This window comes from Myxocyprinus asiaticus, chromosome 33, assembly GCF_019703515.2.
Source record: "Myxocyprinus asiaticus isolate MX2 ecotype Aquarium Trade chromosome 33, UBuf_Myxa_2, whole genome shotgun sequence".
In the NCBI taxonomy this organism is placed as follows: Eukaryota; Metazoa; Chordata; class Actinopteri; order Cypriniformes; family Catostomidae; genus Myxocyprinus; species Myxocyprinus asiaticus.
The window spans coordinates 30,547,933-30,566,839 of record NC_059376.1 but is presented as its reverse complement, the minus strand read 5'-3'; the positions used below and the strand labels follow the sequence as shown (position 1 = coordinate 30,566,839).

Genomic DNA, 18,907 nt, shown 5'->3' with positions numbered 1-18,907 from the left:
TTTCAGTTGCCTCCGCTTCTGAGACGTCAATCTGCGCATCTTATCACGTGGTTCGTTGTGCATGATACCGTGAAGATTCCGAATGTGGAGGCTCATGCTACTCTCCGCAATCCACGCACAACTTACCACGTGCCCCATTGAGAGCGAGAACCACTAATCGCGACCACGAGGAGGTTATCCCATGTGACTCTACCCTCCCTAGCAACCAGGCCAATTTGGTTGCTTAGGAGACCTGGCTGGAGTCACTCAGCACACCCTGGATTTGAACTCGCGACTCCAGGGGTGGTAGTCAGTGTCAGTACTTGCTGAGCTACCCAGGCCCCCTCTTCATGATAGTTTTTAAATATTTTTGTTGCTTTATAATCTAAAAGACATCATTAGTGAGGCAAAAATGTTTCTGAAAATTACTTTGGTGTAAAGCTGGACCTGTCATTTCAAAGACAGATTTTGCTAATATGCAAATTGCCCAGTAATCATTGGCTGACATTTTGAAAGGTCAGTGTGACAGGGTAAAAGTTGAAAACGTTTGAACTTTGAATGCTGTGTTACAAAGCTTTATGGAAGCACGATGTGGCGGTGGGGATAACACTGAAGCTGACGCTGCACTGAAACAATTTGGACCCCGTTTCCACCTGGTATTAAGATGCGTCTCAGTGTGGTCAGGTGAGACACCACTGTTTACACCTACTCATTTAAATGCGTCTCCTGTGACCACTTGTGTTCGGATTTGGAGGGGAGGAACTCTGTTTCATAATGACATACATAAATCACTATGTCAAATGTGATGCGGTTACATGCGTTTTTGACCGCATACATGTGTGGTTTTTGTGATCCGATCACAAAATGTTTTAGACCCCGTTAAGACCTGTATTTAGCGCCGACCACATGCGATCCAATCACCAAAAAGGAAATGGGGTCTTGGAATGTAGTTTACTTAAAAAAAAAAACAAACAAACTAGGAAACAACTTCCACGCAGAAATTGCTAGTAAGACCATATTTTCAAGTAAAGGCTACACACAATTCTTGGTGGCTCTAATTAGAAATTCTCAAGTAAAGTTTACTTTGCAGTACTCGTAGAAAATGTTACTCACTCTTTGTTTGTACATTTTACTCAAGCAATACTATAAGCACTACATTAAGCCTTGTTTTTACATTATTATTATTTTTTCTTAGCATTTTAATGCTTTTTTTTTTAATATACTTAGTCATGTATCTCATGACACATGAAAGCCTTCCACAGGGAAGCTTAATGCATGCTATGTAGTCTATTAGACAATATCACCTTGCATAACTGGTGATAGAAACAATAAGTTACCAAACATAACAATGAAATCAACAATAAAAACAGTGTTAATCAACTTGCAAGCAGTGAAACCATGCAAGCTCATTAAAGCCCGGTGCATGATGGGAACACCATCTTCAAAAAGTTACCTGTGAAATTTACTAAAATGTATTTTAATTTTATCCCTAAAATCTGATTGGTTGACTGGAATATTATTCCAAAACCAACAAGGACGTTCATCCAGTAACATGTCCTACTTGCCAAAATCATGGTATCCGGCATTGTGGGCCATCCAGCTTGCATTTTCTTTGATTATACACTGAAAGAACTGTTCACTGATGTGCTATGTGTTGTAACATCTAAATTGACTGATTTGTTTCAATTTAGAAATATTATTTAACATCACTGAATAAACCTGAATGCATTCGGTTTTACCAACAAAACTAATTTTAAGTGTTAGGTAGACATAGACATTGTTTCCATTTTTTAAAATGAAGTGCTAGTTTTGTAATGCTTGCTCTCTGCCTGCATGCTGTCTTTTATTATGAGCATATGTGTGTGTGTATCTGTGACTGTGTAGTGTCAGATGCTCAAGGGAATCCTCCACAGCAGACTCAATCGGAGTCATTTATTTAGCTGCTATCCAGCTCTCTGTGATTACCTCACAAGCTACTGACCTCTAATTCAGTACAGCTCCATCTAATCCACACACACATACACATACATACTGTCCTCTGCAAGTTTTTACAGCAGCAGGAAATCTATAAATCTCAACGTGGTCTCTGAGTCAATAAACCCTCTGCACTGCCCCAAGTGTATGCGAGAGTGTATGACCCGCAGATCAGTTAGGAGAACAGCTCTCAAACCTCCTGTAAATCTCACAGCGAGATCAGAAAATTCTAGCCCTCAGGCCATCTCTGGGATCTGAGTTGAGCCTAGAGATTAGTGGGAATTAAGAGGGTGCTTCTCTCATTTACCTGTCCGACGGGAATCCTCTGGTGGTGGCTCAGCAGACACTTTAATGAGGCTGCTGTTGGGTATGGTAGGGGTTCAGGAAAATGGGCTGAACTGTTTTAAAGTCTGTTTGGGGTTCAGGGGTTTAATGCAGAAACATTGAAGCCGTTTCCTTCATGGCTTTAAATATTTACATTTCTCTTACAGTGACTGTGGGGTGGCGGACGAACACGAGAGAGAGAGAGAGAGAGAGCGAGAGAGAGAGAGCAATGGATCGGGACATTTTCACGGTTAGGGAAAGCACTCAACTAAAAGAGAGGGAGAGCAAGAGAGCATTAACAGTCAAAGCTCACAAGGGTTAAACCATTTAGGGGAAATTGCCCCTGTGGTTTGTTTTAGTTTCTGACAGCTAGGGTCTTCACTTCATTCTTGGAACACTGAAGTGGCTGCGTGAAGCAGCAGGCATGATTCAAGACAAAGAAGCCTTTCTTACATATTTAATGGTATGTGCACACATTAGCATACTTGAAGAGAGTAGTAACATGTTACCTTTCTCTTTCACTCTCTCAGACTCAGAATTTAGTGTGCTTTATTGGCATGACAAAATTCTACATTTAAAGGAATGTTCCCGGTTCAATACAAGTTAAGTTCAATCAACAGCATTTGTGGCATAATGTTGATTACCACAAAAAAATTATTTCGACTCGTTACAGTGAGGCAATGGGAACAATGAAAGTGAGTGTGACCAATTTTTGGAGATTTTAAACACAGAAATGTGAACCTTATAATTTCATATAAGCACTTGCATTAATTCTTCTGTTGAAATTTGTGTATTGAGCTTTTTTTTTTTTTTTTTTTTTTTACAGTCATTTCATGGATTTTAGGGTTTGTTGACATAACATCGTCATGGTAACGAAGTTGTAAAATTGGATATAACTTTACACAGAAAAGGTTTCTAAGTGATTTTATCACACTAAAATCGTGTTAACACGCATATCCTTTTTGTCTTGTATCTATACTTTTGAAACAGTGAATATTTTATCGTTTGTGGTTTGACATTGACTTCCATTGTAAGTGCCTCACTGGAACCAAGATTTTTGCTTTTTTTAAAGAAAAGGAGGGACGAGTCAAAATAAATTTTTGTGTTAATCAGTATTATGCCACTAATGCTATCGATTGAGCTTAACTTGTATTGAACCCGGAACATTCCTTTAATTTGCCAAAGAAGCACAAAATAATTGAACTAAAATATTTGGAGTAAACAATTACCACAAAGTATTAACAAACTAAATTCAAATATTATTTGTTATATATGTACACTGACGGCCAAAAGTTTGGAATAATGTACAAGTTTTGCTGTTTCGGAAGGAAATTGGTATTTTAATTCACCAAAGTGGCATTCAGCTGATTACAAAGTATAGTCAGGACATTACTGATGTAAAAAACAGCACCATCACTATTTGAAAAAAGTCATTTTTGATCAAATCTAGACAGGCCCCATTTCCAGCAGCCATCACTCCAACACCTTATCCTTGAGTAATCATGTTAAATTCCTAATTTGGTATTAGAAAATAACTTGCCATTATATCAAACACAGTTGCAAGCTATTTGGTTCATTAAATGAAGCTTAACATTGTGTTTGTTTTTGAGTTGCCACAGTATGCAACAGACTGGCATGTCTTGAGGTCAATATTGGGTCAGAAATGGCAAAAAAAGAAACAGCTTTCTCTAGAAACTCATCAGTCAATCATTGTTTTGAGGAATGAAGGCTATACAATACTTGAAATTGCCAAAAAAACTGAAGATTTCATACAAAGGTGTACACTACAGCCTTCAAAGACAAAGGACAACTGGCTCTAACAAGGACAGAAAGAGATGTGGAAGGCCAGATGTACAACTAAACAAGAGGATAAGTACATCAGAGTCTCTAGTTTGAGAAATAGATGCCTCACATGTCCTCAGCTGACAGTTTCATTGAATTCTACCCGCTCAACACCAGTTTCATGTACAACAGTAAAGAGAAGACTCAGGGGTGCAGGCCTTATGGGAAGAATTGCAAAGAAAAAGCCACTTTTGAAACAGAAAAACAAAATGAAAAGGTTAGAGTGGGCAAAGAAACAGACGTTGGACAACAAATAATTGGAAAAGAGTGTTATGGATCTTAATCCCTTTGAGATTTTGTGGGATCAGCTAGACTGTAAGGTGCATGAGAAGTGCCTGACAAGACAGCCACATCTATGGCAAGTGCTACAGGAAGTGTGGGGTGAAATGTTACCTGAGTATCTGGACAGACTTGACAGCTAGATTGCCAAGGATCTGCAAAGCTTTCACTGCTGCATGTGGAGGATTTTTTGATGAGAACTCTTTGAAGTAGTTTAAGAAGTTCTGAACATTTTTTAAATATTGTAATAATTTTTCACATTATTAATATCCTGACCATACATTGTGATCAGTTGAATGCCACTTTGGTGAATAAAAGTACCAATTTCTTTCCATAAGAGCAAAATCTGTACATTATTCCAAACTTTTGGCCACCAGTGTATATACATTATTATATATAATATATATATATTATTTTGTTCCAGAATTTGTTCTAATTGTTAAATTTGAAATTCAATTCAATTAAATAAAAAAATCAGAACAAAGTATATAAATTAAAGAAGACATTTTCTGGATTTTATAAAGAATATATTATGGCTTTTAATGTGAAACTGCATGTTTCGGTTTCTGTGCTAATAATTCTTTACATTGAAAGGTCATATTTGCATCTAGACATGTTTGCGTTTGTTCATTTTAGGTTTCTATTCATTTTAAATTTATTTTTTTATATTTTTAATTAGTATGTATTTATTTTGTGTCCTGGCAGCATTGTTCGGGTGGGATAGGATCACCTACAGTATATAAAAAAGGGGAAGAAAAGCTAGAGCATGTTTTTATAAACATGCTTTAAAAAGGCAAATGATTAAACACAAAAGATTAAGTCATTTATTAAACAAGAGCTGATAAAATAGATAAAATAAAAATAAGACTAAATGAGCCAATAAATGTAATAATGAAAATAGAGTAAGTTAGAAACTGAAACAAGACACAGATCACTATCCCTCAAATTGTTTCAGGGACATACTTTGCTGATATTCTCTTTTTTCACTCTTGTTCAATTCCACTGAGACTCTCAAAATTTGTTGACTGCTATAATTCCCACAATACCTTTCTTTTTGGTAAACTTCCTTTACAATGCAGCTGAAATAATTCACATAATAAATCACAGACTGTGGAGTTTGTGAGTGCATTCACAAACTCTTTAAAAGTGTGTGAGTAACTGTGTGTGGGTGAATAGAGATCACATGTACTGTAATGTGTAATGTGAGCATAAACTGTATTAGCACTAAGATCAGTTGTTTTAGTAGCTAATGAGGCATGTAATAGCAGAGTCAGATAATGAGATCTGCTGATCTAATTAGCAGTGAGAGTCCCTTCAGCTTCGGCACAAATGTCCTCAGAGATACAGACCAAAACAGAACCGCAGCTCAAGACACACAGACTGATTCCTCCAGGGTCCAAAAGCCATTACAATTTATTGGCATTTAATAGTTAAGCTTTTTATTGTGTTTCCATTTGGAGTAGCTATTTAATGATAGGACTGTACAAAAGAAAATGTCCTGCTTACCTCTTGACACTGGAAACTGTTAATCATATCTCCATTTCCTACCAGTCTTCTGGTATGTATATGTCTAGCGGGACTGGCATGAGATTTACATATGCTGATTTAGGAATGGCATAATACCACACTTCTCGTACTATTTTTTCCATATCTATAGACAGCAGATACCTGTATCTTCTTTAAATCTAGAGGTGACACGTGAGATTACTTTGGTCTTTTTCTCCAGAGAAATACTGTATCTAAGAAGCAGAAGACTACAGCAAAAGTCTCCATTTGCTCTCCATTTAATCCCATTGCTGGGACCCACTTTATATTAGTAGTCTTTGACAACTATGTATTCAAGCATTTGATACAGTGTACCTATTATGTGCATACTGCATACTCGTACTTCCATTTAAAGTACCTGCATTTAATTAGATCTGTTGTTACACTGTTTACTTTACCCTTAATCCTAAACCTACCCCAACAATAACACTTAACCCCTAACCTTAATCTAAACCCTGCTCCTAACCCGACCTGTACCTCAACCTCAGTAGCAGCAAATATGAATCTTGTATTTTACATAACAACATGTATTTACACAATAAATACATTGCATTGTATGTATTTTTAAGTTAGTACATATGTAGTAGTTAAAGAAATCTAATATAAAGTGGGACCCATTGCTGTCAAGGAGAAACCATTGAAATATCAAAGAGATTTTATTTGTGATTTTTCTTTCTTTTTCTTTCTTTCTCGTTGTTTGAACTTTACGAAAATTTTCATTTCAAAGGGTCCTTTGAGGCGATTGTTTCTGAGCACTTTTGTAAGGAATGACACAACGACCGCCACAAACAACTGCAGAACACATGTGCCGCAAGTTCCCACTAAACACACAAACATGCACACTCAAGAATGATCACATTCACACAAACACAGTAAGAGATAAACAGTGTCCCATGTGTTCACTGAAACTGACTGTATCAGTTCTATAGTGTTTATGATATTAGCTTTGTCATTTATTAGTGTCGTATGCATATCATATTGACAGCTAAACAAATCTGAGGCCATTATTGAGAAAACAAATGCTCCTCATCACACGTGTATGTAGAGTGTGTATTAAAGAAGAGGAAATTCCTAGGGATGTTTTCAATAAGAGCACAAACTCTGAGCAGTACAGAGGAACCAGGCAAATGAGAAATTGCTGAAACACCACACACACACACACACACACTCCTGGCTCATCAAACTGCTAATTAGGATGCAAGTTGATGTGTTTATGAGAGAGAAAAATTATTTTTCTTGGTATGCTCACAAATGACTGTTTTCATATAAATGAGGGCATAGACCATGTGTATGTAAGGGTGTGGGGGTCAGGTTGTGTCTATTCTGTGGACCAAATGTCACCACAAGGATGAGAAAATCTGGAATTACCTACATTGTGGGGACCAGCCAACGGAAATGGCTTAAACATGCTAAATGTTTTAATGCATATCTAAAAATACAGAAAGGTTTGTGTGAGGGTTAGGTGTAGGGGTAAAGGTAGAGTTAGGGGATACAAAATATAATTAACTCAATATTAAAATAATAAAATTCGATGGAAAGTCCCCACCATGTGTTTGTAGATGTGAAGGTTTCTGTGGATGTAAATACTAAATGTAGATGAGAGATGTTTGTGTCTGTGTGTGTGATCTGTACTTTTAACAGATGTGGCATGGTGGTATGTTAATGCTTATCAGCTGACCTGTTATGACTCTTATGTAACATTGCTTTCATAAGGTCACACTCACTAAAGAACAAAGCAAAAGAGATGAAAGGAGAGTGGAACTTCAGAGAATAAGGATCACTTTTATTATGAAAAACAGAATTTTACCAAAACTGTCTGTATGAAGCCCTGGTTTTAAAGGAATATTCCGCATTCAGTACAAGTTAAGCTCAATCGACAGCATTTGTGGCATGATGTTGATTACCACAAAAATAATTTTGACTTGTCCCTCCTTTTCCTTTAAAACAAGCAAAAATCAAGGTTACAGTAAAGCATTTACAATAGAAGTGAATGAGGCCGATTTTTGGAAAGTTTAAAGGCAGAAATGTGAAGCTTATAATTTAACAATTAAGTTCTGTTTGGGGTCAATATGACCCCAGACTCTCTTTAAATAGTAAAAAAAAAACATTTGCATCGTTTTTTGTTTTTTTTTATCCTGATATTTTATGAATTTTCCTAATTACATAAGATCATTTCAGAAATGTGTTTTTTACTTAATAATAATGTCTTCTCTGACATGACTACACACATGTGATGTTTGGGGTCATATTGACCCCAGTAATAAATGTTATTGAGAGCAAAGGATTTTCACATGCTTTGAATCTGTTTGGTACCTAAGGTGCAATTTCTCAATATAAAACACTCTCTCGCTCTCTCTCTCTCTCTTTCTCTCTCTCTCTCTCTCACACACACACACACACACACACACATACACTCTCTCTCTATCTCTCTCACACACACACTTTCTCTCTCTCGTTCTCAATCATACACACACACAAAATTACATTTTGCAATGTTCCCAAGGAGGGGGGAAGTGTGCATCTGCGAGAATCTGTGGTATACACCTGTCAATCCCCAGGAAAACTACTTTGTCTGGCATAGGCCACACTCACTCACTCACTCACTCACTCACACACACACACACACACATGTTGGTGCAGCTATCATTATGAGGACACTCCATAGACATAATGATTTTTATACTGTACAAATTATAGATTCTGTCCCCTAACCTTAACCCTAACCCTACCCCTAAACCTAACCCTCACAAAAAACTTTCTGTATTTTTACATTTTCAATAAAACATAGTTTAGTATGTTTTTTAAACGATTTAAATTATGGGGACACTAGAAATGTCCTCATAAACCACATTTATAGCATAATACCCTTGTAATTACCAGTTTGTAACCTAAAAAAAAGTCCTCGTAAACCACTTAAACCTGCCCACACACACACACACACACACACACACATACACACAGTCAGACAAACATACATGCTCTCACTCTCACGCGTGCACAGACACACATATACATGCTCTCTCTCTCTCTCTCACACACACACACACACTCTTTCTCTCTCTTTCTCTATCACACGCACACACAAAATTACATTTTGCAGTGTTTCCACAGAGGGGGGAAGGGTGCGTCTGCAAGAATCTGTGGTATACACCTGTAAATCCCCGGGAAGAAATTAGAGTTTCTACCTTGTCTGGCATAGGGGTGGAGCAAGCAAATAAAAAGGGATGGACAGGACAATCTGAATCATTCTAAAACTTCTACACTGCTAGATTTCTCTTGTGGCTATGTTTTGGTTTTGTAAATGAATAAAAGAGCAAGATTCAGTGTTTTTGAGGCACGGGTGCCTCACTGACAGTGAATTTGAGGAGGATGTGTCAGAGTCAGACAATGCTTCTGAAATCGATGATGTTGTGGAGGACCCAGATTATGTTGGATCCTCCTCTGATGAGAGCAATGCTCCAGAGGATGGCCCTTCTGAATCCTCACAACCACAAGGGGCCCCTGTTGCTCAGCTACCCAGACTGGGCACATTTGTTTCCAAAAATGGAAAATTGGCATGGTCTCTCTCACCACCTGAACAAAAGGGTAGATTTAGCAATACAAATACAATCAAAATGGTCCCAGGTCCTACCAGGTATGCAGTAAGCCATGTCACAGACATAAAGTTGGCTTTCGAGCTTTACATCTCACCTCCAATTGAAAGAATTATTCTTGAGATGACAAATTTAGAGGGGAGGCAGGTTTATGGTGACAAGTGGAAAGATATAGATGCGATCCTCCTTCAAAGCTATATTGGACTACTGCTCCTTGCTGGAGTATACAGATCAAAAGGTGAGGCTACAAGTAGCCTTTGGAATGCAAAGACTGGTAGAGCTATTTTCCCAGCTACCATGTCTCTTGAAACTTTTCACGTCCTGTCACAAGTTATACACATTGACAACAGGGAGACAAGAGTTCACGGGAGGGAACATGACAAACTGGTAGCCATAAGGGATTTTTGGGATAGATGGGTTCAGCAAATGCCCCTCTTCTATAAGCCTTGTACCTATGTGACTGTCGATGAATGTCTTGTTCCATTCAGAGGAAAACGTCCCTTTCGGCAGTACATGCCAAGCAAGCCTGTGAGATATGGTATAAAGATATGGGCAGCTTGTGATGCCAGTAATAGCTATGCATGGAAATTACAAGTCTATACAGGAAAACCTCCTGGAGGTGCATCAGAAAAAAAAAAAAAAACTATGAGAGTTGTGATGGATGTCACTGATGGGCTCTCTGGCCATAATGTGACATGTGACAACTTTTTTACTTTAAATGCACTAGGATAAGAACTGCTGAAAAGAAAGCTTACAGTGTTGGGGACAATAAGAAAAAACAAGCCAGAGCTTCCAAAAGAGCTTGTTCAGACTAAAGGAAGGGAGACAACATCGTCCATCTTTGCATTCACTGACACTACTACACTTTTCTCCTACTGCCCCCCCAAAAATAAAAATGTCCTCCTGTTGAGCACATTGCACAGAGATACATCTTTGAGCACAAGAGATGACAAAAAACCAGATATGGTGTTAGATTACAATAACACAAAAGGAGGGGTAGACAACCTGGACAAAGTGGTTGCCACATACAGCCATCAACAATGAGTGGTGTGGTGGCATAATGAACCGGAGGAGAATATTCTTGAAGCAGCTAGGATATGCCTTGGTGAGGCCTCACATTGACATGAGAGAGTGCCTTCCTAGGCCACTTTTTGCTGCATCCACAGTGAGGGAGATTCAAAGTTGGCCTGAAGCAATCACTTCTCCAGCAGCTGCTGGAAAACGTGGATGATGCCAGCTCTACTCCAGAAAAAATTATTCAAAGACTAACAAAAGATGTCTGAAATGTCACAAGTATTTGTGTACAGCACACGCACAAAGTTAATCTTTTTTGGTTTTCACCATTAGCATAATACAGTATCAGGAATTTTGTGGTGTGACAGGGTTTTAGGAGAAAAGTGTTTGGCCATCCTTTTTGTGTATTATATTTTATATATGTATATAGAGAGAATAAAAGAAAAACTCTTTGAATATCAGCAGTTCAAGACATATTGGTATTGGCTAAATCTATCACAGAGAGCACATCAGTTATCGAGCTTTGGAAATGTTCTGTTTGAAAATCTTTCTATATACCATTTTATTATTATTATTATTATTATTATTATTATTATTATTATTTTGTGTATTCAAAAGTTATATGGTTATTTTAGAAAAGAAAAAAAGTTCTCGTGCCCTTGAAATTTGCATGAAATTTACATTTGGCTGTCCTGTTGCCCAGATGATGTGTATATACTGTAAATTTGCACATAGTTAGTTTGCCTGGTTAGTGTGTGTAGTGAAAAAAGCACTTTTGCATTTACTTAATTTTTAAAACAATGATATCTAACAGATATCAAATGAATGTTACTATTTTGGAAAACAATTTTTTTCTGTGATTTTTTTTGTTTTTTTTTTTCAAACAAAAGGGATATTTATATTTGTTCAATAACATATATTGTTTTCATTATTTTGTGTAAATTAAGAAATGATATTCTGTATTTTGTTGCTTTTCTGAAATGCACATTCCTACTTCAGTAAATGTAAAAGTTAACGATACACTTATTTATATTCTTTTATCAGTTCAATGAGCTCAGGATAAATGGAAAGGAATATTTAAGCAGGAAAAAAAGGTTTATTTCATAATTATAATTGTCATTTTCGCACTTTAATCATTGGGGTAACAGTGACCCCAAACAAAGAGGAAGTGAAGCAAATCTCAACAGAACATAAGGGTTAATAAAAGCACTTTTATTAATTCTTCTGTTAAAACTTATTTGTGTATTATTTGAACTGAATAGCTGTTTAGATCGTCATTTAAAAAAAAAAAACTCCCCAATTTGGAATGCCCAATTCCCAATGTGCTCTAAGTCCTCGTGGTGGCGTAGTGACTAGCCTCAATCTGGGTGGCAGAGGACAAACATCAGTTGCCTCCGCGTCTAAGACTGTCAATACGCACATCTTATCACGTGGCTTGTTGAACACGTTACCCCACCGAAAGCGAGAACCACATTATAGCAACCACGAGGAGGTTAACCTAACGTGACTCTACCCACCCTAGCAACCGGGCCAATTGGTTGCTTAGGAAGCCTGACTGGAGTCACTCAGCACACCGTGGATATGAACTTGCGACTCCAGGTGTGGTAGTCAGCTTCTTTACTTGCTGAGCTACCCAGGCCCCTAGATCGTCATTTTTGTGGGATTACAGGATTTACAGCGTTACAACCGTCATGGTAACGAAGTTGTAAAATTGGATTTAACTTTCCACAGAAAAGGTTAGGAAGCGATTTTATCACACTAAACCATATATACTGTTTACGTCTTGTGGCTACACTTTTAAAACATTATTGTTACATTTACACAAGTGCCTCACTGTAACCCAGATGTAACACCAAGAAAATAGGGGAATAGAAAATAAGTCTGAATATTTTCTTTTATTTTTATTTTTTGGTAAAAAATTATGCAACATGCTGTCAATTGAGCTTAACTAGAATTGAACTTGGAATGTTCCTTTAATAATTATTTAATGCGTTCTACTACTCCAAACCAGCAGGAGGCAGTAACTTTCACAGAAAACCTATGAATTCATAACAATTTAATAGCTAGGCATTTGGTTTCCTCAATTTGTGGAGTTCTTTCCTGCTATACGTTACTCAGGTATGAAGGATTGGGTTGTGGGTATGTGAGCGTATGTGTGTCTGATTTCCCAAAAGAGCCTCGTAGCCTGTGCCACAGGGCTTCCTCTAGAATTAGAACATGCTATTGGATGGGAAAAAGGGAAGGGGGTAGCGACTTTGGTGGGGCAAAGATGGATGGCCTGTTCAAATCACTTTACCGGCATAGCATATAGTTTAATCACCCTCTGAAAGACTCGTGGAACGCTCTGGTAACTAGAACCCTCCCAGCCAAGTTAGCTCCTAATTTTGCTTTGTGTCAGTGGTTCTGATCTGTTTCCAAGTGGTCTAAGTCCAGTGCAAAGTAGCTGTTAGTAACTCAAACAAGAGCTTTGCTTAAACACAGTTTACATGGACATAGAGGCCAACTAACACCAAAGTGTATTGGTTTATTGAGCATGGATAAGTGTTGTGACTGTGACATATTTAAAGATTTGTCACAGTCACAACAATCAGAAAAAAACAATTACTGTTTACTGTTATCACTTATGCTCACTTTGAAATCGACACAGTGGGATCATGTGTCTCACTAAAATGTATGCCTTGAATGCACTAATAGTCGCTCAAATTGCAATTATGTCTTCCAAATGCAAAAATGTAAATATAAATGAAGCAATATACATGAGCCTATACCACAAACACATAAAAAAAACATGCTCACTACTATGTAAAAGAAAACCCCAGAATCTGAACATCAGTGCTTATGAAAGAAACACAAACATAAACACAAGCTCATACACATTACACACACCACCGGTATCCCTCAGGACTTGATGCAGTGCTCAGGAAATATTAGCAACATTAGCTTGGAATGCCAGTTGAAACAAACAGCTCACACTCTCTGCATGTAGACAAGAAGAGCTGCCAGTCTTCTCCCTCTGTGTGAGTGAGTTTGTGCAGAGGTGTTTGTGGGTTTGGATTAAGTCACAAGCTGGGAACTATTCTTTTACTCCGCACTCCAATTTACATATTTGCTTTAAGGGAATACACACAAAGAAGTGAAGATCGTTTTCTCTCTCGGTGACAGGAGGTAGAAAGTTCTGCAGCTGAAATTGGTCTGTGCCTACCAAAATTAGAAACCACTGCCCCTAGTGGCCAAAGCTTCAAGTATTGTTGAGGTGAAATGCACACAGGGTGGCGCTAAAAGTTGTATTTTTAGTTGTATATAACGTAACAGTCAACAGAAATACATTTTTTACTAACCCTGTTCCCTAAGCCAAATCCCAAAACTAACACTATGACCTAACCAGACACGACACACGATAAAAGGTATCTTTTCCATGTTAATCTGAAATTTTTGTTCTAACCAGCCATGACACGCGACGAGTGACAGGGCATTCTGTTTTTTTAATTGTTTCTATTTTTGCAATGTCGTGCCTGGCATTCCAGTCAACAAATGGGTCTAAACTCCTTCTCATAACAGTATAGTAAAGCCAGAGTTATGGTTTAACTGGTTTTCACATTAACTGGTGACTTACTTCCATGTTACTCCAGATGTGAATGCCCGCCTGCAGATTAGTCTGACACAACATTTTGTTGTGCTTTGAATATAAACTTTCCCACTACATGATTCTGGTATCCTTGAAAAGATGAAAAATAAGTAGTCTTATTAGTGATGGCAGAAGTACGCTATATCAACAAAATGAATATATACATAGGGTACAACAGGGTAAAAGGCTCCTTTGATTTTATTTTCTCCAAAAACACTAAATAGCAACAAAATCTACCACAGCTCTTTCCTAAAAACCTGTTTGTCACTATGCACTGCAAAAATGTCCTGTTCCATGAGATCATTGCGTGCAGTGTATAAAGTTTGATTTTAAGGTAATTTGATCTAATATTTAACACTTTTTTAAATGTTGTAAATTTATCTAACGAAATGTCTTGGAAATTATCACATTTATTTGAAAACAAAATACTTATTTGTCATTTTCAATTTTGTTCAAGATGATTATATAAAAAAAATTCAATAACTATCCAATAAGTGAAAGGATAGCATTTAGGGTAAAAAGCCCCTCTGTTGCAGGGGCTAAAGGCCCCTATAAAACACAGTGTTTTTCTTAAGTGGGGGGAATAGATTTGTTATGAAAAATGAATAAGTATTATTTATTATTTAATATTATAAACAAAAAGCATCTAGTGAGCGGCAGTTCTGCAGACGGAAATGCCTTGTTGATGAGAGAGGCCAACAGAGAATTGCTAGACATTTTCAAGCTGACAGAAAGTCTATGCTGCCGCTCACTTTATGTTTTTTGTTTTTGGCACCATTCTGAGTAAATTCTAGAGACTGTTGTGCATGAAAATCCCAGGAGATCAGCAGTTACAGAAATACTCAAACCAGCTTGTATGGCACCAAATATCATGCTATGGACGAGATCACATTTTATCCCATTCTGATGGTTGATGTGAATATTAACTGAAGCTTCTGATCCGTATCTACATGATTTTATGCATTGCACTGCTGCCACAAGTTGGCTGATTAGATAATCGCATGACTAAATAGGTGTACAGGTGTACCTAATAAAGTGGTCGGTGAGTACAGTGCATCCAGAAAGTATTCACAGCGCTTCACTTTTTCCACATTTTGTTATGTTACAGCCTTATTCCAAAATGGATTAAATTCATTATTTTCCTCAAAATTCTACAAACAATACCCCATAATGACAATGTGAAAGAAGTTTGTTTGAAATCTTTGCAAATGTATTAAAAAAAAAAATAATTACATGTACATAAGTATAAGGTGTTTTCAGTGCATGAACGGCCGTCTCTACACATTTATTTTGAAGCACGCATCACTTGCAGATTATTTATTTACTCAATTAAATCAGAGACTTTTTTAGTTTAATTATCACACTAGGACATAAAACAATTTTAATATGATTAATTGTACATTCAAACATTCATTTTCATCCAAATATGTCATATTCCATGACATTCTGTATTTTATTGCTAATGCCATTTTTATAACTGTTTATCCATGTTTTCCTCATACTATATGTGGTAACAGCGATATAAGCTGACTCCCACTGGCTTGCAACTCTCTTGCGAGCAAAAGTTTCCCCCTGATTGATCTGAATAACTCGCTGCTGCACAGTGCTGCCTGCTCTGTCTTGTCTGTCCGTGCGCTGTCAGAGTCTTCTTTGCTCCACGACATTATCACTGCATGAGAAAAGGGACTTGTGGCGTGGGAACGTGAGAACAGTCAATGCGTGAGAGTTGGCAGCCCTGCTTATAATAATAATTCTGAGTTTCAATAATGTCCTTTCGTCATTGTAAAGCACATTTCACATGAGTTGAGTCAAGGCATCACCGCTCCGTTCAACGCCAGCGTCAAGCGGCGCTTTGCCCTCCACATGACAAGCGTTGCCGAAAGCGTCATGGAGGGGCGAATTTACAAGCTTGCCATGCAAGAAAATGGGAGGTGTGCACAATAAACATTGAAAACATTTATTTGGATGAGGATAAAAAAATAAATAAAAATGGCCTGAATGTAATTATTGTAGTTCAATAACTGGGGTCTCTGGATTCTCTGAAACAATAAGATAATAATTAATTAAAATAAATGATGAGACATTCAATATCTCTTCATAAATTTGGACAGTTTTAAAATATTTATTGTAGCTTTGTACTCTCAAAGACATCATTTGTGAGGCAAAAACGTATGTGAAAAACACTTAGGTGTGAAGTTGGAACCGAGGTTGCACTGACACGTCACTTCATAGACTTCAATGTATTCGGCAGCGCTGATGTGAGTCATGTGAAAACCCCCAACATGTATAAACATCAGTCACTTTTATGCATTAATAGCTCTTCCACATGTTTCTCTCCGTGATGAACAAAATAGACTCACATGCCGATGCTGAAATAAATGAACAACATGCCCCTCTCATTCAGTCGGTTGGTACATGTACCAGGTCATTCAGTTTGTTTATGAATGAGAAGTTTCACGAATGCCGCTTCCATCTCCACTGTGAGGCTCTGCTGGCCTTAGCTGTCACCAATCAAGCAATCTGCCTCGGTTGGACTGCGTTTGCCAAGCACACGATTGGCTGCTGCTGTAATCAATCATGAGGATGTAAGCGCCCTTAACTGTTGATGTTGTTTCACAATGCGCAGCCGCTGGTGCTGACAAAACGATACGAATTTGTGTATTTGACCCCTATTCCGAGTCCCGATCATTACCATGATTTTGTACATGTAACGGAAACCTTGCTAGCAACACAGTCAAACCGTTTTATGATACTGAAATATTTTCCAGGACAAATAATTATTTTTCAGGACATTTAGGTATTTTTCTAATTTTCCATTACTTTTCCATGACTGAAAAACTGCATTGCAAAAGATGCGTGGGAACCCTGAAAGTAGTATGTTAGTGTACTATTCAGAACAAAGCCTTTCTGTTTCTATTTATCCTGTAAACTCACACATACAGAAGTACACACACACACAGGTGCACATAGAACAGGAATGAAAGTAATGTGTGCATTGCTCAGCAGTGGGAAAACTTTTTGGGGCCATTTGGTTTTACTGCCATCTGGGGAAGTGTGTGTGTGTGTGTGTGTGTGTGTGTGTGTGTGTGTATGTACATGCAAAGCTAGGCTGATTCCTTGTCAGTGTGAACTGATCTCACCTTCATGTGGTTAAGAGTGTGTGAGAGATAGTCATGCAGTTTGTGTGACTCACCAGCTCCAAAAGCAAAAAAGAAGCTCTGGGTGGGGCTTCTCTGCAGGAGGGCGGAGACACGACGTGCCATCCGCACATTGCGTTTGTAAATGAGCTCCTGCCGCAGGTAACTGTCAATCTGCTGCGCCGTCAAGCGCTCGTGAGCTGGCAGGGAACTGTTGATAAAATGTGGAAGCTGAGAAAGAGAGAGAGAGAGGTATTATGAAAGGCTTGTCATACATCTGAGCCTGTATGTGAGTGACAAACTGGGCAGCGAAGATATTTACGCCACATTGCGGAATGTGATAGCCACAAACACATAGAGATGCAGTTTTACTGTCAGTGTGCATATGTTTTTGAGCTCCACACACTCTGACTGATTTGCTGCACAGTAAAGTGTATGTGTGAACCATTCTACAGCTGGTTGGGTTTGTCTACACAGTCCGTTATGCATACTAGGGATGGACAGAATAAATGGGAAAAGGAATGGGAAAACAAACTTCAAAGAATTAAGAAGGAATGGGTGTGAAAGAGAAAGAGAGAATAATAGGGAAACACCTCAAGACAGCATCTTAAGGCTTATTTACATCAAATGTTCCATGAAAAAGTGACAAAAATTGTTGGCTAAATTTTACTCCAAGAATATTCCTATCAAGCGTGATGGAAATATTTGTCACCCTCTAAGAAACTCATTACTGTTTTGTCAGCAATTGCTTGCCATATCAACTCTTTTCACTTTTTTGTTGTTGCTGTAGGTTTTTATTTTTCTTGTACTGAGAGACCATCAATATGAACTAGGGGTGGGGCGATTTGATCTCATGATTCGGTTCGATGTACAGTATGATGTTCACGATTCGATATAATCTTGATTCGACATAACACTTAAATGACAAAGTATGATAGAAAATATTTTTTAGAACAATGTATCAGCAAAATGCACATAATAATTTGTAATTTATCCTCAGAATAAAGTTGTCTAATACACAATCTAAATGCTCAGAGTTTAAATTATAATAAATTCTCATATACATTTCTCTACAAGAAAAGGTTACAAACAAATAAAACTAAAAATAGTTGCCTATACATTCAGGCTGATCAGGTGCAGGTAAAATAATATAACTGAATAAAACATGAATATATATATATATATATATATATATATATATATATATATATATATATATATATATATATATATATATACACACTACTGGTCAAAGATTTTGAAACACTTGACTGAAATGTTTCTCATGATCTTAAAAAAATTTTGATCTGAAGGCGTATGCTTAAATGTTTTAAATTAGTTTTGCAGACAAAAATATAATTGTGCCACCATATTAATTTATTTCATTGTAAAACTAAAATTTAATAAAAAAAAAAAAAAGTTTTTGAAATTGATGACTTAAATTGATGACCAAATAATAAAGAAAAGCAGCCAATAAGTGCCCAGTATTGATGGGAACTCCTTCAATACTGTTTAAAAAGCATCCCAGGGTGATACCTCAAGAAGTTGGTTGAGAAAATGTCAAGAGTACATGTCTGCAAATACTAGCCAAAACC

The 18,907-nt window shown here is 37.4% G+C and overlaps 1 protein-coding gene across 2 annotated transcripts in view; it reads right to left on the bottom strand.

Moving 5' to 3' along the window:
* Positions 1–18,907, bottom strand: part of LOC127424511 (metalloprotease TIKI2-like) — a 106,961-nt gene that overhangs the window by 9,966 nt on the left and 78,088 nt on the right. For both annotated transcript variants that reach the window (XM_051669812.1, XM_051669811.1), the window contains exon 4: positions 17,369–17,543. In XM_051669812.1, the coding sequence (XP_051525772.1) occupies positions 17,369–17,543 (175 nt within the window). The remainder of the gene's footprint in view (positions 1–17,368; positions 17,544–18,907) is intronic.